At 38.3% G+C, this 27,574-nt stretch overlaps 2 protein-coding genes across 3 annotated transcripts in view; one reads left to right on the top strand and one right to left on the bottom strand.

Annotated features, from left to right (window-relative positions):
- The first annotated feature begins 226 nt into the window (after positions 1 to 226).
- Positions 227 to 22,007, top strand: LOC127651441 (mast/stem cell growth factor receptor kita-like). Its single transcript, XM_052137263.1, has 21 exons — positions 227 to 318; positions 4,593 to 4,862; positions 5,242 to 5,526; positions 6,375 to 6,514; positions 7,182 to 7,350; positions 7,498 to 7,678; positions 8,681 to 8,796; positions 8,913 to 9,027; positions 9,837 to 10,021; positions 11,492 to 11,598; positions 12,087 to 12,213; positions 13,275 to 13,379; positions 13,550 to 13,660; positions 16,772 to 16,910; positions 17,028 to 17,089; positions 17,188 to 17,288; positions 17,730 to 17,852; positions 19,046 to 19,157; positions 19,249 to 19,348; positions 20,450 to 20,555; positions 20,661 to 22,007. The coding sequence occupies exons 1-21, from the start codon at positions 264 to 266 to the stop codon at positions 20,814 to 20,816; spliced, it is 2,865 nt and encodes a 954-aa protein (XP_051993223.1). The 5' UTR covers positions 227 to 263; the 3' UTR covers positions 20,817 to 22,007.
- A 217-nt stretch (positions 22,008 to 22,224) lies between these two features.
- clockb (clock circadian regulator b) overlaps positions 22,225 to 27,574 on the bottom strand; it is a 29,325-nt gene continuing 23,975 nt past the window's right edge. For both annotated transcript variants that reach the window (XM_052137264.1, XM_052137265.1), the window contains one exon: positions 22,225 to 26,794. In XM_052137264.1, coding sequence (XP_051993224.1) covers positions 26,594 to 26,794 — 201 coding nt within the window. In that variant the 3' untranslated portion in view covers positions 22,225 to 26,593. The remainder of the gene's footprint in view (positions 26,795 to 27,574) is intronic.

The following is a 27,574-nucleotide window of genomic DNA, read 5'->3' as shown; positions in this document are numbered from 1 at the left end:
TGTCCCCTTAACTACGCCGGTTCTAATTCAAATTCTGTTCCAGTTTCCTGTTAGAACAGGTCAGCTGGACTGGATGATGTACAGCACTGGTATACACCAAAGACCTTGATCAAAACAAACGTTTCTCATTGGCAGTTGAGCGAGAGAGAGAGAGAGAGAGAGAGAGAGAGAGAGAGAGAGAGAGAGAGAGAGAGAGAGAGAGAGAGAGAGAGAGTGAGTTGAGGACGCATGGTCAGGTCAGTTGGATCAGTCGTGCAAACAGAATGGCTCACGTTTGGTTTCTGCGCACAGTTCTACTTTTATTAATTTTACCTGGAGGTAAGAACATACCATTAATACGTTCAGTTGTTCAGATAAAAAAGAAATTAGCGTTGTAATTTATTTTTACAAATATGTTGGCGTATAAATGTCCTTCAAAATCCCAATGTGTGTTCAGTTAAATTATTAGTAGATCATTAACATCCAGTGAATGAGCCGATTGTTTCAGGGTAGATGGTAATGACCGTTAAGAGTTTCCGTCCGTAATTTTATTTTATTTTTTATCTATGCATTTTTTAAACTGGTTAGTAATTCGTTTTAGGTCGTATGGGTGGTTAGTTAACTTGTATATCGCGCGAATCTCATGTGTTGTGCACGGAGTCAATAATTAATTAGCGTGTAATAAGATCGGGGTACGTCAAATTAATCCAACACATGACGTCCTTATGGGGCCATTCACACAGAACGCGTTTTTTCTATTGTTTTTCTAAGCGCCGCGTCTCGCGCAGGAGCTCTGCGTTTTTTAGACGCCGTGTCAAGTTAAAAATAAGTTAAAAACGCGTCTCGAGACACCTGCGCTCATGGTGTTGCCTCTATATTTTTTAACCATTTTGTGTGAACAGCCCCTAAGTATACTGTAAACAAAACGACCACAACTAAAATACATTCAGAACAGTTAGAAGTCGTGTCACGACGTGTTCTCTCTCTGTTTCCTGGTGGAGATTAGAAATGATTGCTAGAGCTCCTCCACAAGTGCTTTCCACTTTCCTTTAATTGTCTTAATTAGTGACGTTTTATTTTAATGGACCGTGGATCACGATGAAGTAACAGAAATTCTAGTAGTCATGTTTGAATAATAATAATAGGTACTATAGTCATGGCCGTGACATGATACAGTCATTTGAATTATGGGAGAAGACAGATGTCCTTTATTTTATTTATTTACTTATTTTTTTTGTGAACTAATGCTTTCACACTACATTGCTATGGTGGCCCATGGGTGCAAAACACAACAAAATTAGCAGTGCAAATAAAAGCAGAAAACTCAAGAAATTAAGACACAACACAACAAAATTAAGTCACAACAATGTAATGCCACAGCACATTACACTTAAGCCACAATACAAGTAGCCAAAATTAAGCTGCAACACAACAAATGTATCAGAAAAGAAAGTCTTAATTTTTTTTATGTATTTTTATTGGTATTTTACATAATAATCAGCAATGGGGACACAAACAGGTAACTGGTAAGAGAGAGAGAGAGAGAGAGAGAGAGAGAGAGAGAGAGAAGAGCAGTGTGGTCAAATTCAAAATTAAAGTATCACCATATGAATATAATAGTTTTAAGGGGTACACAATAAACTTGTAGTCAATACCAAAACAGTTCAATGGATTTGACCAAAATGTATGAAAAGTGTCAGATTTATCCTTTACTTCACATCTTTTCTAGAAATGTAACTTCTTTAATCAAGACCATCAAATCCTTAATTAAGTGGGTTCATCACCAACCTATTTTATCATATTTGATTTCCTACCCAAAAACAGGAATGTTTTAATGGCATCTGATCTGAAAATTCCAGGAGCGAAGGGGATAATGTTCCCAGTAGACATGTGTAGGCTGTAACCTTCTGCTTACCTGTAGATAGGGTACAACGGGGCTAAAGGCTCCCAGGGGCAAAAAGCTTGTTTGATTTTGTTTTCTTCCAAAACACTAAATAGCAATAAAACTACCATAGGACTTTCCTAAACACATGTTTGACACTATGAACTGCAAAATTTTCCTGATCCATGAGATCATTGCGTTTAATGTCTGAAGGTTGATTTTGAGGCAGTTTGATCTAATATTCAACAATTTTGTTAATATTGCAAATTTGTGTACAGTAGCTAATGTATGAATACCCCAAAAATTGTCACATACATTTTGAGACAAAATACTTATTTGTCATTTTCAATGTTGTTTAAGGTGATTTTATATATATATATATATGTATGTGTGTGTGTGTGTGTGTGTGTGTATATACATACAACAGTTAGTTCTGGACCTCGAATCTGATTGGACGAGAGACGTTCCATGAGAACTGATGTTCTGACAGCACTCCGACGTTTCACTGTGTGTGTGCTTGTGTTCATGCGGTTCTAAACTAAAGTGTAAGAGCAGTGCATATGTGTTAAGAGCTACTGTTTGTCTTTTTTTTTTTCACTTCACCAGTTAGGTGAAGTGAATCTGTCAGCCAGTGTTTACATAAAACATCTCTTTGTGATCGCTTGTATTACTACTACATTACTAAAGCTAGGAAATAGCTTTAAATGGCTTTAAACGAACGTCAGCCTTACGGCTCATCACAGCTGAGAGACACAACAGACTGATTAATTACACAATGGGTGCTGTTTAAAATGGTGGAGGATATTGCAGTTTCTAAAGTGATCGACTCTTGCGCACTGGCTACCGTGACATAGGGAGAAATACCCCCACTTGAATGCTCAGTTTCCACTGAGAAAGCTGATCTTCAGAAAGCTGACAGCATCTCTGCTTGGGAGTGGCAATAGATTGCACACGTTCCATCTCTCTCTCTCTCTCTCTCTCACACACACACACACACACACACACACACACACACACACACACACACATCCATCCATCCTTGTTTATCCAATAACTTGTTAGAAACAGCACAGGCCGTGATACTATTTCTGAAGTCACATTTTTGAATTACTAACGGAGGCTTGGATGCATAATTTGTTTTGAACCATCAACGGCAGATTCTGATCTGTTGCGTAAAAAAGCAGTTCCATGAGTTCCAGATTACTATCCAATAACTATCCTATATAATAAGTGAAAGGATAGTATTTGGGGTAAAAATGCCCCTATTAAACACATTGTTTTTCTTATGATTGAAGAAAAAAATCTTGAGATGTTATGAAATGTCAAATGTGATTGAAATTATCAAGAAATTGTGCACCCTTTTCTGAAGTGGTTATTTTGAATAAGAATGATCTTAATTTGTTACTCAAGAAAGCATCTTGTTGTCTCGAAGGTGGTATTTGCATAAGTTGACAAATTGTGATAACTGTTGCCCCGTTATCTACACTATATATTTTTTACCCAAAGTGAGGGAGCCTTTTACTCCATGCCCCCTTTTTTTTTTTTTTTTTAAGAATTTTATTCAAAACAACCATCTGTTGTTGTTTCTTTTCACACAAATTACAGTATGTTGCTTCATACATTTTTTTTATCAAAATAAATGTACAGTATTTCTCGAATCTTGATACAATTTGTGACCAGAAAAAAGCCAAATTTTCCTTAAGGTGTGCCTTTAGCCCCATTGTACCCTACTGTATAATAGATAATTTTACAAATGCTTTTGCAAAAATCTGAAATGAATTAGCATTCCCAAAGGCAGTGGAAAAATGTGCCGAGACTGTTAAGGCATTTGGGACATGGAGGAGATGCAGTAGTGTTTATCTTACTGTATATATTTGGGGATATGTAAACTTTTTGTACAATATTAAATTGCATTTCTTTAAATCTGTTATAAACTGGCAGTCTGATAATATCCTCCTAGACATTTTCATCAATGTCATATTTCAGGTTCTTACTCCATGCCGTTTGCAGTGAGGTCAGATCATTTGCTTTGTGTTGGCATATCATGGAGTAAAATCTGAATGTGAAATGTGCTTAAATTCCTTGTGTTTATTTCCGTTGTGTTTTCAGCTTTTACTTGCTCTATTAATTTTGTGGTGCTGTGCACCTCTGGACTACTATACATTGCTATTTTTGTATTAAAAGGAAGTTTGTATTAATACCTCTAGCTTATAGATATGGGTCAAAAGTATGTTTTTCCATCTGTTAACTTATAAAGAAATATATAGATTGCTGATTTATATTTAGTAAAAAAATTAATAGCAAGCTGTCATTTAGCAGATACTTTTATCCAAAGTGATTTACAGTAAATGGAAGACTAGGGCTATAGTTGTCACATGGGAAAGTTGTCACAAGAGCAGTAACTCAGTAACTATAAGGCTTTGAGCCCTAGTGCTTTCAGACAGCTTGTTCAAATAATCATCAGGCATCTTGATTAAATCTTGATCTCTGTTTATATTGTTTAAAATCCTCAGAGCAGAGATTTGCTTAGATAACATCAGATGAAAACAAAGACAGCAGTGGGGTTCTTCAGGAGTCATACAAGCTTTTACCGAGTTATAATAACCACCATTTCTATCATCAGTACCTGCTCATTTTCTTAAGGGTCGTTCACCATTTCAAACAATGTAGCGCATCAACTGGACTGACTTAATGTATACACAGTGACCTGACTTGTGTGTTTGTTTTCCAGGGTGGTTTAAACCTGTTATCACTCCAGATGCCCCTCATCTGGTGATACTCAAAGGTGGACAACTGGAACTCCGTTGTCATGATGATGCAGAGGCAAGCACGGGCAAGGTGCGGTGGCTGCGGGAAAAAGGTCGGCGGATCGATGGGGAGCGAGAGGAAGTTGGAGCCAGTGTCATCCGTCTCGCTTTCACACAGACGCATCATATGGGCCGTTACACCTGTGAGAACATACAAACGGGAGCGAAGAACTCCATCTACATCTATGTGAAAGGTGTGTTTGAGTGTGTATGCTTATGCAGTTGGCCTCAATTCCCACACTTCACTCCTCTTGAAGCAGTATTAAAACTTGAATAGGTCTTTTGTAACAGCACAAATGCATGCCCTTAAGCCGTCCCTCAAACCACACCTTGGTGTGAATGTGGTCTTATTTCTTCTATTTGATGTAGGCTTATGGTTAACTGTTGAATGATGAATGATGCAGGTATTTGAACTGTCGGATTGGGCAAAAAAGCTCTCGCACTCACTTATGGTCTCTCTCTATGTCCTCATACTTAAATATTTTTCTTTTCCCTCCGGATTTTCTCATTTTCTTTCACTCCTTGACCCTTCTCATTGCTCTATCTCTTATCTCCCTCTGTCTCTCGATTCAGATTTGGGGAATGCATTTGTGCGCTCCATGGTGAACGGTCTTCTGGTGAGGGAAGGAGAGGACTGCACTCTACCTTGTTTAGTTACAGATCCAGCTGTCAGCCACCTGTATTTGCTGACCTGTGCTGGCTCCGCCCTGCCTGGTGGTCTCAACTACACCACGCACCCTCAGAGAGGGATCACAATCAGAAATGTCTCCAAAGCCTTTGAGGGTTGCTACATTTGTGCAGGGCAGATGGATGGAGTACCTGTTCAATCAAGCCAGTATAACTTGGATGTGCGGCAAGGTGTGTGTACTGTATGGTGTGGTGTATGTTAAGTAGTGGTTCTCAACTGGTTTTGCTTCAGCACTCATATTTTACGCTGGACATCAAGTGGTGACTCAACACAGTACCAAAAATGTATCATACAAAAGTAAACCAAAAATAGCCTTAAAATGAATACTGAGAATTTTCTGCCAAAATACCAAAGTTTGTTTGGATGCATAACTTTTGACATCAACAACACAAGATATGGGAAGGGGTTTGTCATCTTGTCAGTTTGTCAGTCGCTGCATTGACCACTTTGTGCCAGGGTCCTGATCACCCTGTAAGGGGTTTATTTTTCAATAATGACTTGCTTACTGTACATTATTTCTTACTTCCTAGCTATCATAACTATGCACGATTACATGCGTAGTTGCATTTGATCATTTGCATTTAGCTTTATTTCTCCGTGCTGTTTGTGACCTTGTTAGAACAGACATGCAACCTATTTTTGGGTCATAACCCACCCGTTGAGAACCACAGTTTGAGAGGGGAAAGAAGGAGATAGGAGAATGATACAGTATACAAAGTTGAAAGAGTTACAGTAACTGTTTTTTGTATATCTTACACTGGCCACAATTGAGTGTGATGTTGAAGTAATTCAGTATATTATTATCATGTTATACTTCAAAGTATAACATCATGTTATTATAATCATGTTATACCTTAAAGACGCATAATTGAAATATAAAGTAATGCATGTAATAAAATAGTATTAAATTAGTATTGTAAAATAGTAGTTGTATAATAGTAATGAAAATAATATACAAAATATTTCATGTTATCTTAAAGATGGAAAAAGCTTTATTACATGTTTGTTTGTAACACAGTCCCAGCAACAGTGCCAGCAGTTAGCCTATCCAGATCAGAAAATGTGATTCTGATCCAGGATCAGGAGTTTGAGCTCAGCTGTAGTACCATCAACATCAACCATGATTTCCACCTGAACTGGAGCATCCCTTCTGAAGCGGTTAGACACACACACACACACACACACACACACACACACACACACACACACACACACACACACACACACACACACAGAGTTTTCAGCTGTAGCATATGTATAGATCCCTTATGTTGTCCCGAGTTGTTTCAATGAAAAAAAATGTCTCGTCAGCTTTACTTTATTCATTTGGGTTGGGAACGTTTTTCTGTTTGCATAACTGAAACCACAGTGATTTGTAGTTCCCAGCATGCTTTACACAAAATTGGATTTCTAAGTTCAAGAAATTTCTAGAAGTTACTCCAAGTTTACTCAGCACTAAATCTCTCTGTAATTTTCTGGAAAATAGGTACAATCACTGTCCTGGTCACAAAAGCAAAGTTTGTGGGGAATACTAGCCATTTTCTATACTTTTGAGGCATAAGCATTTATGAAATTACACTTACTACCCAGGAACAAAAATTGTGTTACATAGTGATCAGGTACAAATATCCAAATGGTTTGCATTTACTGAAAATGCTTTTGTTCAATTTACCTGCATTTCTTTAGTTCAAACAACTGAACTGTGGCTTGTTGGAACTACTCAACACTGTTTCGTGGTACTACTTGACACAGCTTTTTAAACCCAACAGATTATTTTTTGAGTGTACCTAATGTGGAAAGTTATATCATCTCAATAACAATTTAGATTGCACTGGAGACCCATCACTCTCACATAATACCTGGTTCTCAAGGATATCAGCGCTCAGCAAAGCTCTGGATTCAATCTGTGAAGATGAGCGACTCAGGAGTCTTTCGCTGTCAAGCGCAGAATGAGAGGGGTGTCTCCATGGCAACTGTCAATCTGGAAGTTTATGGTGAGAAATGTGAGACAATGCAAACATACATGTACATAGCTTAACTTCTACTCTATCAAATTGTAGTCATTAGCAATCTTTCAAATATTTATTGGCTTTAAACTCCATCTTACATTGTGGACAACATTTTGTGTGTGTCGGTGGCAGAGCATGGTTTCATTAACCTCACAGAAGGAGGGGACAGTGTGGTGAGAGAGGGTGAAAGCTTGACTCTGATTGTGGAGATGACGTCATACCCCAAACCCAGGGATGTGTATTGGACCTACAAAAACCAACAGCTCAAAAACACATCTGAGCATGTCATTACACTTCAGAACCAGCAGTACAGGTACACACCTGCACATGTCTTTTATAAGACAATCAAAGAGTATTTGATTGATGCTTATCTTTAATCCCCCAAACCAGTATGTCTGTTAGGTGTGCTTTACATCAACATTAGTGACGTTAATTAAAAAACTAGTAAACAGACATAAATCTTAAAAGTGCACTTGAAAAACCTGATTTATTCTACATGGAGTGGGCAAACTCTTATGGGGTTTCATTGTGGATATCACACGAATAGTCATTTCTAGTAATTCGAGTACTATTCGAGTTACTAATAACAATTATAGTAAGTTTACTTTTGAGATGGAACTAAACAAATGATCAAAAACAGCTCCATTGTGAAGCATCAGCAGTTAATAAATAAACTTAATGCATCCACACCAGTAGGTGTCAGTATAAAGTCTGAGATCACTGGGAGGAAAAAGAACCAGCAAACCATAAACAAAAACGTAGAGAAAAATCTGACCCTACGTCCAAATGTCATACTATCACAGTATGTACAGTATTTTATGAAGGACACACTACTTCGATAAATCAGTACATTCTTTAGGTATGCATGCGTGTAATATAAATAGATTTCAGACATACTTCATCCAGGGATGTGGGTATTGATCCGTGTCCAGAATATATGATGTAAGAACAGCAACGCAAAAATAATCTACTCTGGTTTTGTTAAATAAGCACCATTTTAGCACAAGGAGCAACTTTCTTGGTATATACATATACTCTATAGAGCCACACAACTCGTGGTTCAACATCGCTTTTTGAACATGATGTCTCCTCTTATTGGATCGTAAAGTGTCAAGTCAATCTGCACTTCAAAATCTCGCTGGAAAAAGTAGGTCATCCGGGTTATTTCTCACTGTTTTATGAATACTGATGATACGGACAAAGTACTCCTCTAGGATATAGTTTTTGGCAAACTATATAGTAGGGAAGTATGGATATTCGGATGCAGCGTCACATACAAGTAAGACATTGAGCATTGCTTATGTAAACGTTTCAGGTACATCAGTGAACTAAGGCTGGTTCGAGTTCATGGGTCAGAGGGTGGGATCTACACTTTCTCAGCCAATCACAAATATGCATCTGTCAATCAGTCATTCACCGTCCATGTAATATGTGAGTTCAGAAGAAATAAAGGATTATATTTCTTCATTGTAATACAGTCTTTATGTAAATACAGTGGTTGTTTGTTTACTTTTCCACTTGTTTCCTTCTCTCGCTCTCTTATTCAGGTAAACCTGTGATTGTTTCCCAGGAGGGGCCGGTTGATGGACAGGTGAGGTGCGTTGCTTCAGGATATCCTGCCCCCAAAATATCTTGGTATTACTGCGAGCCGCCACATACACGGTATGACTCACACTTTTGATTTAAGCCACTCACATGTAACCAGGGCTGGACTGGGAAGAGAATTCGGCCCTTGATTTTACATGGCAACTGGCCCAAAAGTTGTTGAGCGGGGGGGTGGGGTCGCTGTCAGTTTCTGCATATTGCGGCGCCGTTTTGTGGTCCGTTCTGCATAATGCGGCGGCTCATTTTTGCTTATCGCTGCCCGTACGGCACATTTCGCAGCCGACCCAATGGCCCGCTCGGTTATCCCGCTGGCAAGTCCGCCCCTGAGCATCCCCAAAGTGCGTCGGCCCACCGGGAAAATGCCGGGTATGCCAGATTGCCAGTCCAGCCCTGGTAACAGCCATAAAATACCACACTTCTCTAACACATTAATTTTATTATTACAAGTTCCCAAGTAAATGCATCTGTAAAGGGATCAATGGAAAGGAGGAGGCGGGAACTGGCTTGATAATATAAATAATGGTTTAATGATACACTTAAAAGAAGACACAAACACACACATGACGGACATGTCCGTAAATTATCTCTCTCTCCCGCACGATCCTCTGCAGTCGACCTTTAACCCTCAAGGAGGCATAATTAGCCTAATACGGGACCGGGTGTGTAGGATCACGACCCGACCCCGCCCTCCACCCTGCCACATCATCATACCATAGTTTTGGTCTCAAGAGATTGAAATGTGTCACAAAGCCATTTAGAACTGGAAATTGTATAATAAAATGTGGTAAATATGTTCTACAATCATTGTGATTGCTCATATTCTTTTGGCTTTATTACATTAATTAAAAGTCTCTGCCCTCTGACAGGTGCTCCCACCTGTTGAATGCGACACAGGCAGATGAGGAGGTTGCTGTGATAACAGTGTCAGGGCCAGAGTTCGGACGGAGCGAGGTGGAGAGTCGACTTAATGTCAGCAAAGGGAAATATCACACTCTTGAGTGTGTGGCAACAACGCAGGGCGAGCAGGCCTACACTCTCTTTTCCATTAGTGGTGAGAGACACACGCACCCACGCATGCATGCACACACACAGACTCATCTAACTGAGGATATTTCAGACTTCTGTTGTTTTTATATAAAGCTAATTACAGGTACTACAGACTAACCTAACCACAACCCTACCCCTAAAAAAGCACTATTTTCTAAATTCATGAACAATTTTGACCTTTAAAGATGTGCCCAAAAGGCTGTTTTGTTTGACACTTTGTTTTACAGTATTCGTGCTTCTGTGTATTTACTATTCTGATTAACTTATGTACTGTGTCATTTAATTGCTGATCTGCTTATACTGTATATACATAGCATAGCATTAACAATAGTAACCTGTAATATGTGTAACGCAGACACAGATTGTAAAATTACTACATAACTATATCTAATATAGTTGTCATCTGTATATCAGGCTATTTCAGCTTTTTGATGATGAATGACAGTCGAGCTGACCTACAGATTTCTTCTCCGCAGATCAAGTTATGTTCATGGTTTATAGGGATATTGTTTGTCTCACCACAAGCAAACCACTCACAGACCGCTTGATTTGGTGCAGATCCGAGTGCGATTGCCATGTTCATATATGCCTATAGGAGCTGAACCAAGGGAGAAAACACACCAGGTTCCAACACAAATGCTCCAAATGAGCCAGTTGTGCAATTCATAGAGTAAATATATCTTGTGAAAGTGTGTGATTGTCTTTTTATTCCCTATGCAGCTTTCAGTGTGTATGTGCATCTTTCTGATGTCATTCTAGTGTAGGATAGAAAGGCAAGAAAAACGCCTGGTGACAGAATCACTATGGATTACAATCAGCATTTGTGATGATATGCAGAGTGTGATCAGAGAGTTCAGTTTAGCTTGACCCCTTGTCAGTTGTTTAATAAAAGAAGCTCATTGGTCACTTAAAGGGAACACAAGACCCCGAATCTCGCTGAGAGACGCTAACGCACGCTTCGTCTCATTCCACCTGGTCTGCGATTATGTTAATGAAGCTCACACCTGAAAGTCATTGAAAAAATCTGCTAGTGTGGCACTGTCTTAAAATTAACCCCCTACCCCCAACATACACAAACAAATGTGCTTTTACTGTTGAGGTGAGCCATTCCCACCTTACAATGTTGTTGAGAGCAGGATATAGACATGAACCTGTTCACACCCAAAGACGAACACACACAGCTGGTAAAGATAATCCCTGTACATTCTCAGACACATACACAGGCTTGTTGACAGATCTGGGGGGATTATTATTTTATGCAGTGTGTGCACATTAGGATTTGAAACTGACACTAAGCTTTCAAAATCCTCTGAACAACAGATTCAAAACACTCACACATAAACGTTAGCCTTATTAATATGGCAAAGAGAGTTAAGAAGCATTATACTGTTTTGGTTTTAAAAATGTACTGTATTTGTGACTGTGTTTATCCATGGATGTGTGTTGTTGTGTGGGCATTTGTTTCTCTATCCAGAACGAACTGTACCTCATAAGCTCTTCACACCTCTGTTGTCTGGTGTTGTGTCTACTGCTGTTCTGCTTAGCTTCTTTGTGGTGGTTCTGCTCTACAAATACATGCAGGTAGTTCACACACACACTACCCATAATCTTGTCAGAAAAGCTGTTATTAATGATAAACGCAGCAAAAGAGAATGACGTAATCAAGACACTTTCAAACTACTTATATATTTGTATATGTTCAGATATTTTGCATTCAGCTTACAATAAATTGGTTTTATACTTATATAATCAATGACTATATGTCTATATTTTTATATTCTGCTAACGTTTCTGATTAAATTATGTCATTTGCAATTCTTTGTGGAAAGAGTAGCTCATTCTCTTTTAAATAAATGTAAAAAAAAATACAATCTTTTTGCTTCTTCTACACTCTTTAGTGAAGATTTATTTAAATCCTTATGGGAAAAATGAATGGTAAAAATATTTCTGGAAACAAATACACTGAAAAAGTGAGTGATCACTGTTGTGCTCTAATGTTAGTAATGGTTAAGAAAAAAATACTTCTGTTTTTGTTTATTGTCTGCTTGTCATTATTTACGTTGTCATAGAAACCCAAATATGAGATCCACTGGAAGGTGATAGACAGCTTTGATGGCAACAGTTATACCTACATAGACCCTACACAGCTGCCTTATGACCCCAAATGGGAGTTTCCAAGAGAAAGACTGCGTTTTGGTAAACACACACACACACGCACACACACACACACACACACGTAGTGTTTCCATGTTTTATGGGGACTTTCCATAGACATAATGGTTTTTATTCTGTACAAACTTTATATTCTATCCCCTAAACCTAACCCAACCCTAAACCTAACCCTCACAGAAAACTTTATGCATTTTTACATTTTCAAAAAACATAATTTAGTATGATTTACTGCTGTTTTTCTCATGGGGACCGATAAAATGTCCCCACAAGGTCAAAAATTTCGGGTTTTACTATCCTTATGGGGACATTTGGTCCCCACAAAGTGATAAATACACGCTCACACACACACACACACACACACACACACACACACACACACAAGGTAGATTATCTCAGGTTTTACTATCCTTGTGGGGACATTTGGCCCCCACAATATAGTATAAACATGCATGCATACACACACACACACACACACACACACACACACACACACATACACACACACTTCCTTCCCAGTCCAAAAGGACCATTAATTGAAACTAAGCTGCAAAAACTCATTAATTTCCAGTTTTCTAATGCCAGACACTGTGTGTAATACCTAATAAAATAGAGGTGGTGGTGGCGTAGTGGCTAAAGCACAGGGCTGTTAATCAGAAGGTCACAGGTTCTAACCCCATGGCCACCACCATTGTGTCCTTGAGCAAGGCACTTAACTCCAGGTTGCTCCAGGGGGATTGTCCCTGTAATAAGTGCACTGTAAGTCGCTTTGGATAAAAGCGTCTGCCAAATGCATAAATGTAAATGTAAATGTAATGCTCTGCATATCAGACAACATTATAAGTTGGTCTCTTTGTTGGGGGTGGGGAGGGGTATTATATGACCTCTTTAAAGCTCTGCTCTGTAAGATTTAGCTGATTCTTAAATTTTGTAGCATGCATTAATTGCCATGAATAAACATGATGTTGCCATTAGCATGCACAAGAGCAACAAATGTGCTTTTCTAGTGAATCACATTGAACTATTGCGCTTACTGTGAAGTCAATATTGAAAACAATCTTTGAATGTTTTTTTATGTAATGGTGAAGGAAAAATTCTTGGATCTGGAGCATTTGGTAAAGTGGTCGCGGCGACAGCATATGGACTCTGCTCAGCAGACACAGTGACCACTGTTGCTGTAAAAATGCTAAAATGTGAGTATTTAACTAGATATGTATGATGTACATGAGTTGATATATGTACATATAGATCATTCCAAACATTAGTTCTCAAAAAAGGAGAACTTAGTTTCATGTTTTACTCATGTTTTTTAAATCTAATTTGTATTTATGTAAATCTCTGTGTATGTGGATTTTGTCCAAAGCGAGCGCTCATTTGACTGAGAAAGAGGCTCTAATGTCTGAGCTGAAAGTTTTGAGTTACCTTGGCAATCATATAAACATTGTCAACTTGCTTGGAGCCTGTACAGTAGGAGGTAAGGGCTTTAAAGTTTCTGATTAACACTTTTTATTGATTCAGACACATAAAACAGAAAAGCAAACATATATGCACCGAATCAATTTTTAACCCCCATATTTAACCCCCAGACTCTGAATTAGCAGGGAGTAATACTCTGATGCCTCATGACCTTTTCCAAAAGCAGTAATCACCTCTCCCAGAGTATCTGCCACTTTAGGGGGGTGTATGCTACTCTCAAAAATAGTACAGAGCAGGTGGTGCAACTGTAAATACCTAAAGAATTGAGACCTGGGAATCCCAAAATGTTGAACTAAATTTTCAAAAGATCTCAGCACTCCAATCTCATATAGGTCACCGAGCATACTAACCTCCCTCACAATCCACTAAATATGCTCGAAGCAACATTTAAATACATGTCTGAATTATACATTCTGGACACTTTTGTCCATAACTAGTGCAAATACGATATAATGGGGTGTGACTTAACTTTTCCGGTTTGTTTAATAGAAAGGCTTTGCAATGGCTAATAGGGGCAAGAACATTCTGTTCAATACAAAACCAGGGAGGGGCTCTCTCAGGTGGAAGCGACCAATGAGCCAAATATCTGAGACCGAATGCATAATAATAAAACAACATCTAGGGTAGGGGTAGCCCACCTTTGTCATTTGGCCTATGCAACTTACTCAAATGTAATCTGGGATGTTTACCATTCCAAATGAAGGACTGTAGCAGGTAGTTGAATTTTGGAATACAATTAATTTTAATAACATAAACCTTCCCAATCATAGATAAATGTAATGAAGCCCACCTAACCACATCACACGAAAATATTTTTATTAAAAGGGTCAAAATCAATAAATCACACAAACACTCCCACAGCTGTCAAACACCATAAAAGTACTATTAAAGTAGATATGACTTGTGCACTTTTTTCCAAATCTTATGATTTCTGTAAGGAACTGATTGAAATTTAAGTTAAAGGGATAGTTCACCCAAAAATGAAAATTCTCTCATCATTTACTCACCCTCATGATATCCCAGTTATGTATGACTTTCTTTCTTCACCAGAACACATTTGAAGAGAAATATAGCTTATCTGAGTAGGTCCTTAAAATGCAAGTGGATGGTGATTTGACATTTGAAGCTTTAAAAACCACAGACAGTCAGCATAAACGGCATCAATACGACACCAGCTGTTAAATCAATGTCTTCTTAAGCGACACGATCGATTTTGATCTAACTTTTTTTTTAACTCTTCATGCTTCCAGTGAGCAGCGGTACGTGCGTGTGACATAATCGCATTGGTGTTTGAAACACACGAGAACTGACATACGTGTGTCACTGCCGAAGAGCAGCGCTGTTTACAAGTGAGAAGGAGGAACGCTGTACAGAAGCTTTGTTGGTTTTGGTTTAGATCTGTTGTTATCTGTTTCTTTACTCACAATGGTGCGGTTTTGTGCTTATCCTTGATGTCTCAACTGAGAGAAGAATGTGAGAGTACCTCAGTATCCATGGCAACACGCATACATCACACGAGAGACCGTATGGACTCCACCCTCTCGTGAAACTTACCCCAAAGCGTTGGAATATACTGTATTTAAAAAGTGCTTAAATATTTATCTTTTTCACACCAAAAGTGATCGCATCACTTTCTTAATGTTAAGAAGACATTCATTTACAACCACAATTCCGAAAAAGTTGGCACAGTATGAAAAATGCTAATAAAACAAAAGTAAATTATATTCACCCTTTATTAAAGCACTACAACTAAACATTATATGATGTTTTACTTTGTGAATTTCATTATTTTCTTTTTTTATGTGCAGTACTTTCAAATCAGATGATTGCAGCACACTCCAAAAAGTTGAGACAGTCGAGTGTTTACCACTGTGAAACATCACCATTTCTTCTGATAACACTTATTAATAATTTTGATTGCGAGTTACCCATGCTATGGGCACTGACACACCCCTTGCCCATACAGACACTGGCTTTTGGACATGACTCTGATAACAGCTTGAATGGTCCTTTTTCTCTTTGGCTTGGAGAACACAGCGGCTGTGTTTTTCAAAACCTATTTGAAATGTGGACTCATCAGACCCAAAAACACAGTTCCACTGTTCTACTTTCCATCTAAGATGAGACCGAGCCCAGAGAAGTCGGCAGCGCTTCTGGACAGTGATGATGTATGGCTTCTGCTTTGCATAGTAAAGTCTTATCTTGCATGTGTGAATGCAGCGGAGAGCGGTGTTGATTAACAAAGGTTTACTAAAGTAATCCCAAGCCCATATTCATGATATCCATGACATTTCAATGATGTTTTTTAAGACAGTGATGTCTGAGGGATCAGAGATCACGTGCATTCAGAAATGGTTTTCGTCTCGCCCTTTACACACCTAGATTTGACCAGATTCCTTGAATCGTTTAAATATATTGTGCACTGTAGAGGGTGAAATGCCCAAAATCCTTCCAATTTGTCTTTGGGAAACATTGTTCTCAAAGTGCTGGATTATTTCCTGAAGCATCTGTTGGCAAATTGACAAGTCTTGAACGATCTTTGCTCTTGAAGGCTGTTTTTGGAGGCTCCTTATATACTATGACACAATATCCTCACCTGTTTAACATCTGTTTCACATTGCCTTGTTGTTTTAACTTGTCGAATTGTTATTGGACTTAAATTGCCCCTGCCTCAACCTTTTTGAAACATGTTGCAATTATCTGAAAATTTAAAAAACAGTGTATCTGTTGAAGTGTTTTCAACTTAGCAAAGGGTGAATATAATTTTTGCTTTTATTAGCATTTTTCATACTGTCCCAACTTTTTTGGAATTGGGGTTGTAACTGCTGGAGTTGTATCGATTATCTTTATGCTGACTGTCTATGATTTTTGGAGCTTTAAAAGTGAAATCTCAATTCACTTGCATTTTAAGGACCTACTGAGCTAAGATATTCTTCTATTTTTCTTCAAATGTGTTCTGCTGAAGAAAGAAAGACATCTGTGATATCATGAGGGTGAGTACATTTTTGGGTGAACTGTCCCTTTAAGAAATAGCCTATTGTTTGTGTTACTTTTAAGATACATTTTATGTGATTAAATTAAGTTTATGGAACCTTTCCTTTTCCAACAGGCCCTACTCTGGTGATCACAGAATACTGTTGCCATGGTGACCTGTTGAACTTCCTTAGGAGAAAGAGGGATGCATTTTTCAGTTCCAAAACAGGAGATGGATATTACAAAAATCTGCTCAGCCAAACACAGCCTTCAAGGTGACAGATGAGTGTTTGTGTGACATGGTCTAACATTTGTGAGAGACTACATGTCCTTTGTTAGGTAGTAGTAATGTAATACACCATCTATTGTACTGTATGTGTGTGTGCAAACAGAGACGCCACTGATAATGGTTACATGCCCATGAGGTCGTATCAGAAGAGATCGAATCAGACAGGTAAGCCCATCCCAAGAGAATAGAAACAAATTACAGCCACTTTTCACAGCATTTTCCATTATATTACACTTTACAATCTGTATAATCTCTTCTCTCAGAATGGTGTGATGATAAAGATGATCTCTCTTTGGATACTGAAGATTTACTCAGTTTCTCATATCAAGTGGCTAAAGGCATGGACTTTCTCACATCCAAACATGTAAGAGAGTTTGTGTGTGTATTGCATTTATCCACCTCAGTAGTGGTTTTGGTGCATGTTATACATACACACCTGGTAATTATGGTGACATTTTTATGTAATAAATGTTAAAATGTGTGAGATGACACATTTTTGTACAGAGTGAAAAGAGGAGAGATGAGTGAATGAGTATTTGAAATGAAATACATCTGCGTTGGCAATTTGGCATGTCCTCCGGTGTGACATGCTATACTCCATCTAAAATTATATTGAAAAATTTTACAATTATTATGCATGCAGCTTTTAAGAGACTACATTGAATATTTCACATATACAAATTGATTTGTCATACATCAAGACCATTGTCAGCTCCCATATGTATGTTCTTTTGTTTAATAAATCACAATATACAATATGTGTTTACCAGTGTGTGTATGTGTGTGTGTGTGTGTGTGTGTTAAGTGTATCCACAGAGATCTGGCCGCCAGGAACATTTTACTGACTCAGGGTCGGTTAGCAAAGATATGTGACTTCGGTCTGGCTCGTGACATCACTAGAGATTCCAGCTATGTCCTGAGAGGAAATGTGAGTATCCTTCACCACACTCACATTTATGTCAGGCTCTATATCTATATTCAACATATCTTTTTAGAATTTACACATATAAATTCATATGATTTAAAGGTGCACTCAGTAATTTTTCCCCTATTACAAAAGACTAATGAGGCATTTGATGTGAGAGATAACAAGGCTGTGAGGGATAGACTTACAGTCTCTTCAAAGGCATCCACTGTATAAAGCTCTTAGATCACATCTAATTTTCCACAACTCATGTTTTCTGGAGTTTTGTGTCAACTGAAATTTCTTGGAAAGATTTTTTTTCCATTATTTCTTCAGCGGAATGATCTAAAACATTTTAAGTAACAGTACAACCCTTTGAAGAGACTACAAGTTTGTCCTACACAGCTTTGTTGTCATTCCCATCAAAAATCAAAGATGGCGCTACTGGGGGCCTGGGTAGCTCAGTGAGTAATGATGCTGACAACCACCCTGGAGTCCTGAGTTCAAATCCAGGGTGGCTGAGTGAATTTAGCCAGGTCTCCTAAGCAACCAAATTGGCCTGGTTGCTAGAGAGGGTAGAGTCACATGGGGTAGCCTCCTCGTGGTCACTATAATGTGGTTCTCGCTCTGGGTGGGGTGCATGTTGACTTGTGGATGCCGCGGAGAATAGAGCTTCCACACGCGCTATATCTCCGCGGTAATGTGCTTAACAAGCCACGTGATAAGATGCTCGGATTGACGGTCTCAGACGCGGAGGCAACTGAGATTTGTCCTCCGCCACACGGATTGTGGCAAGTCACTACGCCACCACGAAACTTAGAGGGCATTGGGAACTGGGCATTCCAAATTGGGGAAAAAAGAGGAGAGAAAAAAAAAGGGAAATGGGAAATGCACACAGCAGTCATGCGGGGTCTCAGGAGGTTCATGTTCAAAAATTGGGCCCCATCGACTTCCATTGTAAGTGCCTCACTGTAACCCAGTGTTGTTTTTTAAAGAAAAGGATGGGAAAGTCATAATACATTTTTGTGGTAATCAATTTTATGTCACAAATGTTGTCGACGGAGCTTAAATTTTATTGAACACAGAATATTTCTTTAATCATGGTTGACTACGAATAGCACATTTCTACAATGGCTTCAGTAACCGCACACAATTGCATTCACGTGATGCAATGGAATTCATTGTTCAGAATCTTTAATGATGCGTTTCTTGTTCAGGCATGTCTCCCAGTGAAGTGGATGTCCCCAGAGAGTCTGTTTGCTTGCGTGTACACGTTTGAGAGTGATGTCTGGTCCTACGGCATCTTACTGTGGGAGATCTTCTCTCTCGGTGTGTACGAGCTGATATCATCCATATTACATGTACTGAGTGTCTATAAATCACTCATTATCAGGGTATTATAAGATGAAACTGTCTGCAGGTAACACACCATATCCTGGAGTTCCAGTTGGATCCACATTCTATAAGATGATACAAGATGGATATAGAATGAGCGAGCCTGAGTTTGCCCCAAGTGAAATGTAAGAAAATTTACATTTCATTATATATGCATGCATATATATTAATATCTGTGTATTTACTCTGGAATTATACAAAACTAGATTTTTTAATGGAAATACCATTGCTTCCCAGGCAACATAAGAATAGTGTTAAAGGGGTCATGACATGAGGGATACAATTTTCCTTGATCTTTTGACATGTAAGCTTAATTGTACTATAAAAACATACTGTAAGTTTCAGAACTCAAAACTTCCTCCTCACAGCAAAAAGAGCATTTGTTGAAACCAAGCTGCCAAAACTACTCTTTCTCTACCTCCTCCACATTGTGATGTCACACTGTGGTAGACATTTGCATCAGACTGCCTCCACAACAACATATCAACGCCTACTTTACCTTATCACTTCTGTAGCCCCGCCCAGTAGAAGTGAGCAGTAAGATGGCAAGGAGAGAGATCAGGTCAGTCAAGAGCAGAGAGCCAATCAGAACAGTGGGCGTTTACTGTAAAGTCTTAAAGGAGAAGTTGCACCAAAACCGAGCATTTCTGACAGAGGTGTAAAAAGTGCAAAAAACTTTACTGATATTAAAAGTGAATAACAAGGAACACATTAAATTAATAAAAAAGGCATGTTATGACCCCTTTAAAGATTTGGGTAAATGGTCTGCACTTACATAGCGCCTTTTTAACCTTAACGGTATTTAAAGCGCTTTACACTGTGACTCATTCATCCATTCACACACACATTCACACACCAATGGCGGCAGAGCTGCCATGCAAGGTGCTAGCCTGCCATTGGGAGCAACTTGGGGTTCAGTGTCTTGCCCAAGGACACTTCGGCATGTGTAGTTGTCTGAGACGGAAATCGAACCACCAACCCTGCAATTTGTGGCCGACCCGCTCTACCACCTGAGCCACAGCCGCCCCACATCTAAGACTGAAATAATATGCAAAAATGTTTTAATTGGGTCAAATCATTAAACGGTTATTTCTGAATTAAGAAATTTGTGAAGAAGACAGAAAAATAGAATGTTTGAGGAATATCAATAAAGTGCTATAAAATTAATACAAGGGTGTTTATATGGGATGCACTTAATAATGAGGCACTTGTTTGTGTATTACCAGTTATGAGGTAATGAGATGGTGTTGGAGTGCTGACCCCCTGAAGAGACCAACCTTCAAGAAACTGGTGGAAAGGACTGAACTGCTGCTGTCAGAAACCACCAAACATGTATGTTTTAACTCAGGGCTAGCTCTACAGATCATTCTTACTAACACTGCTCAAAATATAGTTAAAGATGCTTGCAATTGATAAGTTTGCTATTGTGTCTTGCAGGACTACCTGAATCTCAGCACAAGCAGCTGTGAAGCATTTGTTCCTCCAGGCCTGCAGAGGGCGCAAAGGCTGAGTTCAGTGGGCAGCTCAACCGCCTCGACTCAACCACTGCTGCAAGCCACCAATGAAGTATTTCTGGAACATCAAACTGTATAAAATGTCACAAAGTCACAAAGTTTTTTGTTTTGCCTGAAAACCTGTTTCCTCGTATGTTTAACTTAAAGCCAATGGCCTTATCCTCCATTTAAGTTCTGACTCCTTTAACGACTCCATGAAATTGTTCGATGAGCGCAGCTATTTTCCTTTGTTGACGTACTTCCTGTTAAACATTCTTGAATGGCTTGTTCCTTTTTTAATAGCCAAAAGGCTTTAAATACATCACAGCAATGATTCATAATGTGCTTCTTGCTAATTTGCATGTGATATACTGTAAGGGGGAGAGACATTATCATTCTAGAGAGCATTTGATTGGATAAAACTATGTTGTTCGAGATGAGTCATGATTATTTTTAATCCATTCTCCTAGACTAAAAATACTTTACATTTTAAATGCATATAGTATTTATATCAACGTTTGAAAATGAAAGTTCATTTGATCAACTTTTAGGAGCTTCTGTTAGCTTCAAAGCTAATAGCCAGGGACTAACAGCCTAGGGTTGCCACCCGTCCCTTAAAATACGGAATCGTCCCGTATTTGAGAATAAAATAGCGCGTCCCGTTTTGGGGTTTGTCCCGTATTTTCGGAGTTGTCTTCAATGCAGCATCTCATGCAAATCATCCCACCGGCATTCTGTGAAGACTCGTCCTATTCTGCCCCTGATTGGGTAATACTCGCTGCCATCGTTGGATTGATTGGTTTGTTTCAGGTTCACGGCCAATCAGAGTCAGAGGAGGACGGGTCTCTTGGCAAAGAATTGATTTGAAAGAATGGCGGAGGCTGCTCCAGATACCCCCCCCCCGCGTCCAGCGCTGAAACGAAAGCGGATGCAAAAGTACCGACGAGAGTGGGAGGAATCAAATACTTGGCTGGAAAGTGTCAGCGGAAATGAGTATCAAGCCAATTGCACAATTTGTCGGCGAGTGTTCTCTGTTGCGCACGGTGGCTTGTCAGATGTGCGACAGCATGCTTCGGGAGAACAACATTCCCGCAATGCTAGAGGTCACAGAGATCAAAGCACCGTCTCACAGTTCTTCATACCTCAATCATCTCCAGGCAGATAGTGTAATGACAGTTTTTTAATCACCTCAATCATTTTCTGATTGATTACATTAGATTTCATAGGCTGCCTATTTGTTAAGAAATAATGTTAAAAATGTTAATGAATCATGTTATGGTATGATTTGTTGGTAACACTTTACAATAAGGTTCATTTATTAAACATTTGTTAATGTATTAATAACTAACATGAACTAACAATGAGTAATACATTTGTTACAGTATTTATTAATCTTTGTTAATGTTAGTTAATAGAAATAAAGCTGTTCATTGTTTGTTCATGTTAGTTCACAGTGCATTAACTAATATTAACAATATTTTAATAAAGTATTAAATGTGGAAATTAACATGAACAAAGATAAACAATTGCTGTATAAGTGCAGTTCATTATTAGTTAATGTTAATTAATGTAGTTAACTAATGAGCCTTATTGTAAATGTTACGATATAGGTCAGCCAATAGAGGGCACCAGTGAGCTATCTTAGGAAGGGGGCGAGGCAAGGAGAAGAAGTGTGTAAAAACATAAAATGCACGAGGATGGCTATGTTAAGGGAGCTAAAATAAAAGCTAGTGTTTGACCCATCACGAGTCTCCTTTATGAACATGAAACATGGTGTCAGAAGTCAGAACCAACAAAGACTGCTCAAGCCGAACAAGCAAGTAAATAGTAGACATACTGACGGACAACGTATTTGTTAATTAACCGATTTGTTTATTACGGTTAAGGCGTACAATCAGACACATAAGCATTATTTTAATAACAGATAAGAGAGATATATTTAATAATAAAAATATAGTTCCTATGTGAAGCAAATAAACAACTTAACTAATTTAAATGATTGCATTCTTCAATAGGCTACTGTAGAATTAACAATAGACTATATAAAATAGATTAACTTACCAATAATAATAAAAAAATTGTGTTTTACATGAATTTAGAAATGTTTGTAGATCGGTTATTTATTATGTGGTTTCACTGTTTGGATGGTGTTACTGTCTGCAAACAATGACAAATATTTTATCCAAAATCTGTGTTCACGCCACCTTATGAAAACATGTTTTAAGTTGCGATTTACCGCCACTGGCACGTCATCGGACCTGTGGTCATCGTGGCCCCAAGGGGTGTCCCGGGTGTCCCCCCCCAGGCGTCCCTTATTTTTCTATATTGAAGGTGGCAACCCTATAACCAGCCATACAACTCCCATTTTTATTTCATGGGGTCTTTAAGTGTGACTTATAAAGGGCAATCCCTAGGCTTCTCTGCTCTCTGTTTGGCTCAATGTTAATCCATTGGCCTTGTCTTCCAGGATGTTTCAAATTACTCAAGACTTGCTGCCCAGTATGTCCAGCCATGTAACTGCTTGTAGTTGCTAATGCATTTTTCTAAATGCAGCTGGTCTCCATTTTATTGTATTGATCTGCATAGTATTTTGGATGCACGACCATGGCATCATCCTGAGCCAGGCAAGCATGTAGATGTAGAATTGAACAATGTTACCTCAACAGACATTTAGATAAATGACTTACTCTTCTGATGACATCATAGTCACACACACTGCACTATGTAATGACGTCATGTTGTGTGCTCTTCCGTTTTCGTTCTTGACTGGGTGAACAATGGCAAATACTTAATTCGACCGAACAGTATGATAGATCAGTGGTAACGACATTGAACCCAAAGTGAGTCCTGTTTAATGTTTCATTATCATAAGCACTTATGTAATGCCAATGGACTGAGGTTACCATACTTGCATATCTTGCATTTGTCTACTAGTTTCAGCATGTGTAATTACTTTCTCACTGTTATAATGCATTATTGATTTGTAATGTTACATTGTATCATTGTCTACTAGATTTCCACCTCTTCTGCAAGCTCTTATAAAAGACCTCTTCTGTTAGACTTATAAAAGAAAAGGAAAAAAAAAAAAAACACAAACACATAGGAGATGTTTACATGCTTGTTTTGGCTAATTTTTTAAGTTTGGAATTGAACATTTGATTTGCATTTGAGATTTTTAATATTATACACATGGCATACATAAAAGGTTCTTGCTGTGCAAAACTGACATTATACTATTTGGATTGCACGTTAACATTTGTTGTATAATAAGACAATGAGTTCCATTCCTTGAACATGGCTAACCTGGCTAGCTGAAGTTTCAGGACAACTCTGCATAAACCAAGATACATATCAAACCTCTATGTTTGAAGAACAGGACTCCGGTCTCCAAAAAAAAAGAAGTGAAATGTTTTTGAATGTTGACTGTGACAAATAACTTGAATTGCTTTGAGATTTTAGATTTGACTATGTAAATATCTGATGTGTAGCTATTTTTTCATCTTGTAGAATATGTTATGAATGAAGGAAGAGGGCCAGAAGGGAATGATGTAATGCTTTTGATACAGACTAAATTAAAATAAAATGTAAAAAAGAATTTGTATTGTATGAATTGTATATTTTCTTTATGGAAAAATGCAAAAGCAAGACACTTCAGTATCACTTGTCATAAGCGAATGTAAATAACATTGTTTGCTTTAATTCAAGGCTGAATATCGTGAAGGGAAAAGGGTCAGTTTTTGGTCAATAGACAGAGGACAATGCTTACAAATTCAGTCACATTGAGGATAATAGGATTGCTTTGCGAACATTTGTTGGTGGTGACACGGTGGTTTAATACATCATGCGCATAGCAATTCAGAATGAACAGAGCGAACACATTTTTGGATTAAAACATGATATTATAAGGGGTGAATATACCATACTCATGTTCACTGAAAAAACAAATAATAATTTACTTCATCTTATTTTCTATGATGAATTTTTACTATTATTGTAATATTAACCACTCAACTCTGTAATTAACACAATCATCTGGTTGGACAGAAATACAAAGTGTACACAAATAAAAGGCAGTTCTGTATACAGAAGGTTGATATGATCAGGAATGTTATGCAAAGTCCTAATCAAGCCTCTCTTTAACCGGTCAGTAGCTTTTTGGATGGGACTGATTGTACACACACTATGAACCAAATCGGTTCAAAAGTAACAACTAACACACTTGGGGGTTTCAGTGCACGAAAAATCTTATGGGACACAAATAACACAACTATGAAAGAGAACGGGATAGATCGGGGAAAGATGACACATTGATCAGCATCTTCACAAATTGGAAGTCCACAGATCAACACTTGTTCTATATGTTAAAATTGGTTTAGAACCATAAACCATGAACACTTTAACTCATACTGCTCTTTTAACAGTGCTACCGGTCCACACACAGCCAGACTGTTTACTCTTAGTCCTTTACCATATGAAAATAAAATTGCTTTGGATATTTCTTATATAAAACCTTTTTCAACAATATGGATTTCTGAGGTATATAGCAAACAAGCCAATGGGGAGACATCTAGAATATTGAGTTACTGCAACGCAAGAACTGATTGGTCATCGCTTGGGGGGAAATACATGACCCACACAGCGAAATTGGAAGCATCACAAATGGTTATTGATACAATAGCCTACACTTTCTCTCTCTCTCTCTCTGTCACACACATGCACACACAACGAAGACCCTTCAAGTTTAAGACTCCAAAACTGCACATTAACCCTGCTTCAGTTTCAATTATAACTTTAAAATTGAAACTAAAATAAGGACAATATAATCATCATTTTCTTGAAAACTGTATCGAAAATGTCAACAGTACTCTAAACGTTTCTCAGTCACACATACACAAATGCTTTGCCTTGTATGCGGCTTCTTGCATAGCTCCCAAAAGCACGAGGGAAAACAGAATATTTATAAACGAGGATTGAAAAGCTCATTCACGACACGTTAAATGTTCTTTGAGAAACACACGTTAAGTACATCCATGCACACACACAAAAACTCAAAAAGACCAATATATCACAATCACTAGAGGGATTTAGTGTGTATCAACACAGTAAGTGCTATAAGAAATGGGGAAAGGTGCACAGCACAACTTTTTAGAAGACGACTATGACTCAGCTAAAAAGCAAATCAACATTCAACACGCACAACCTGGAAGAAGCATGTTTGTTTTGTTTTTTTTAAAACAAAGTAACTCAATTTTGGCACTTAAATTGGAAAACTTCACGTCAAATTAGATTTCTCAGCATCAAATGTTCAATGAAACTGGGACAATCTGTTTGTACGAGTCAGAGACACAGGGTACAATAACTTAAAGGTACAAAATTTACCTTAGTGTCTCTGAAAACCTCCACAACAAACCGTTACACCACCCTAACTATATGTAACGAGGCTATCGTCAGGGAAGGACAAAAGTTTAAAGCATCACTATACGCATAATATAAACATTTTAAACTTGAACCCAAAAAATAATACTTAAAAATGGAAATCATAAAACTAGTAGTACACTACAAATGAAAGTTTAAACTTTCCATGCAGCATAAAAAATATTCAATATCTTTGAATATGTTTTTGTTTGTCTATTTACACGGGACTGTACAGACAGACTCAGTTCCTTGGGCTGTTTACACTGAAAGACCATGTAAGGCTAGCAGCCCTTTGCTTTCAGTTGAAATAAATAAGGAGCTTGGCACTTCTACCCTCATAAACAGTTTGTAAGAATTTGCCAGGAAGAGGGTTGGCAATCAGTCCAGCATCTGTCCAACAAACACCCAGATGAGACATGTGACCCAGCTATTCCATCTGACTGGCTGTTGTGTTCATCCATGCTACTGAGACTGGGCACTAGTTTTATCTGTCTGGTGAGAGGAGGAAGTTTTTTGCTGTTTTTGAGTTTGTGGCTTCAATTGCTGAAGTTGCTGTTGTTGTTGTGTTTGCTGTTGTTGTTGTGAGGGAGTAAATGTGCCTTGCTGCTGAATAGGGAAAGCCTGCAGGATCAGTTGTGCAGATTGGTTGCCATGGAGAAAGCTCTGTCAAATACACAGCAGGAACGTTAGAGACTACAAGCAAGGCTAAATAATTAGGATTTTTCTTTCAGACAAGCAGTTATTTTTTTATTTGTCCAAACAATATTTTCTTAGCAAAATATGAATGTCAAAATACTTACATTTGAATTTCCCAATTGAGTCTTAATTAACTACATAAGCAATAATTAACCTACAAATGTATATATATAAAAAAAAAATACTGTTTTTTTTTTTTTTTAAATAGGGCTGTGAATTCATTTTATTTTTGCTAATTAATTGCACAGTTTTCTTTGATTAATCATGGTACATTTAAAAAATGAAATGTTTATCCCCTTTTCTCCCCAATTTGAAATGCTCAATTCCCACTACTTAGTAGGTCCTCGTGGTGGCGCGGTTACTCACCTCAATCCGGGTGGCGGAGGACAAGTCTCAGTTGCCTCAGCTTCTGAGACAGTCAATCCGCGATCTTATCACGTGGCTCGTTGTGCATGACACCGCGGAGACTCACAACATGTGGAGGCTCATGCTGCTCTCCGCTATCCATGCACAACTTACCACATGCCCCATTGAGAGCGAGAACCACTAATTGCAACCACAAGGAGGTTACCCCACGTGACTCTACCCTCTCTAGCAACCGGGCCAATTTGGTTGCTTAGGAGACCTGACTGGAGTCACTCAGCACACCCTGGATCCGATCTACTTAGTACTTTGTCTCAAAGCACTTGCAAGAAAATGGTTGGTCATCATATATTTAAATTATTTAACCTCTTAAACTCAGTGGGG

The sequence above is a fragment of the Xyrauchen texanus genome, chromosome 11, assembly GCF_025860055.1.
Source record: "Xyrauchen texanus isolate HMW12.3.18 chromosome 11, RBS_HiC_50CHRs, whole genome shotgun sequence".
Taxonomy (NCBI): domain Eukaryota; kingdom Metazoa; phylum Chordata; class Actinopteri; order Cypriniformes; family Catostomidae; genus Xyrauchen; species Xyrauchen texanus.
Note: the sequence above shows the minus strand (reverse complement) of the source record. Positions and strands in the feature narration are given on the sequence as shown.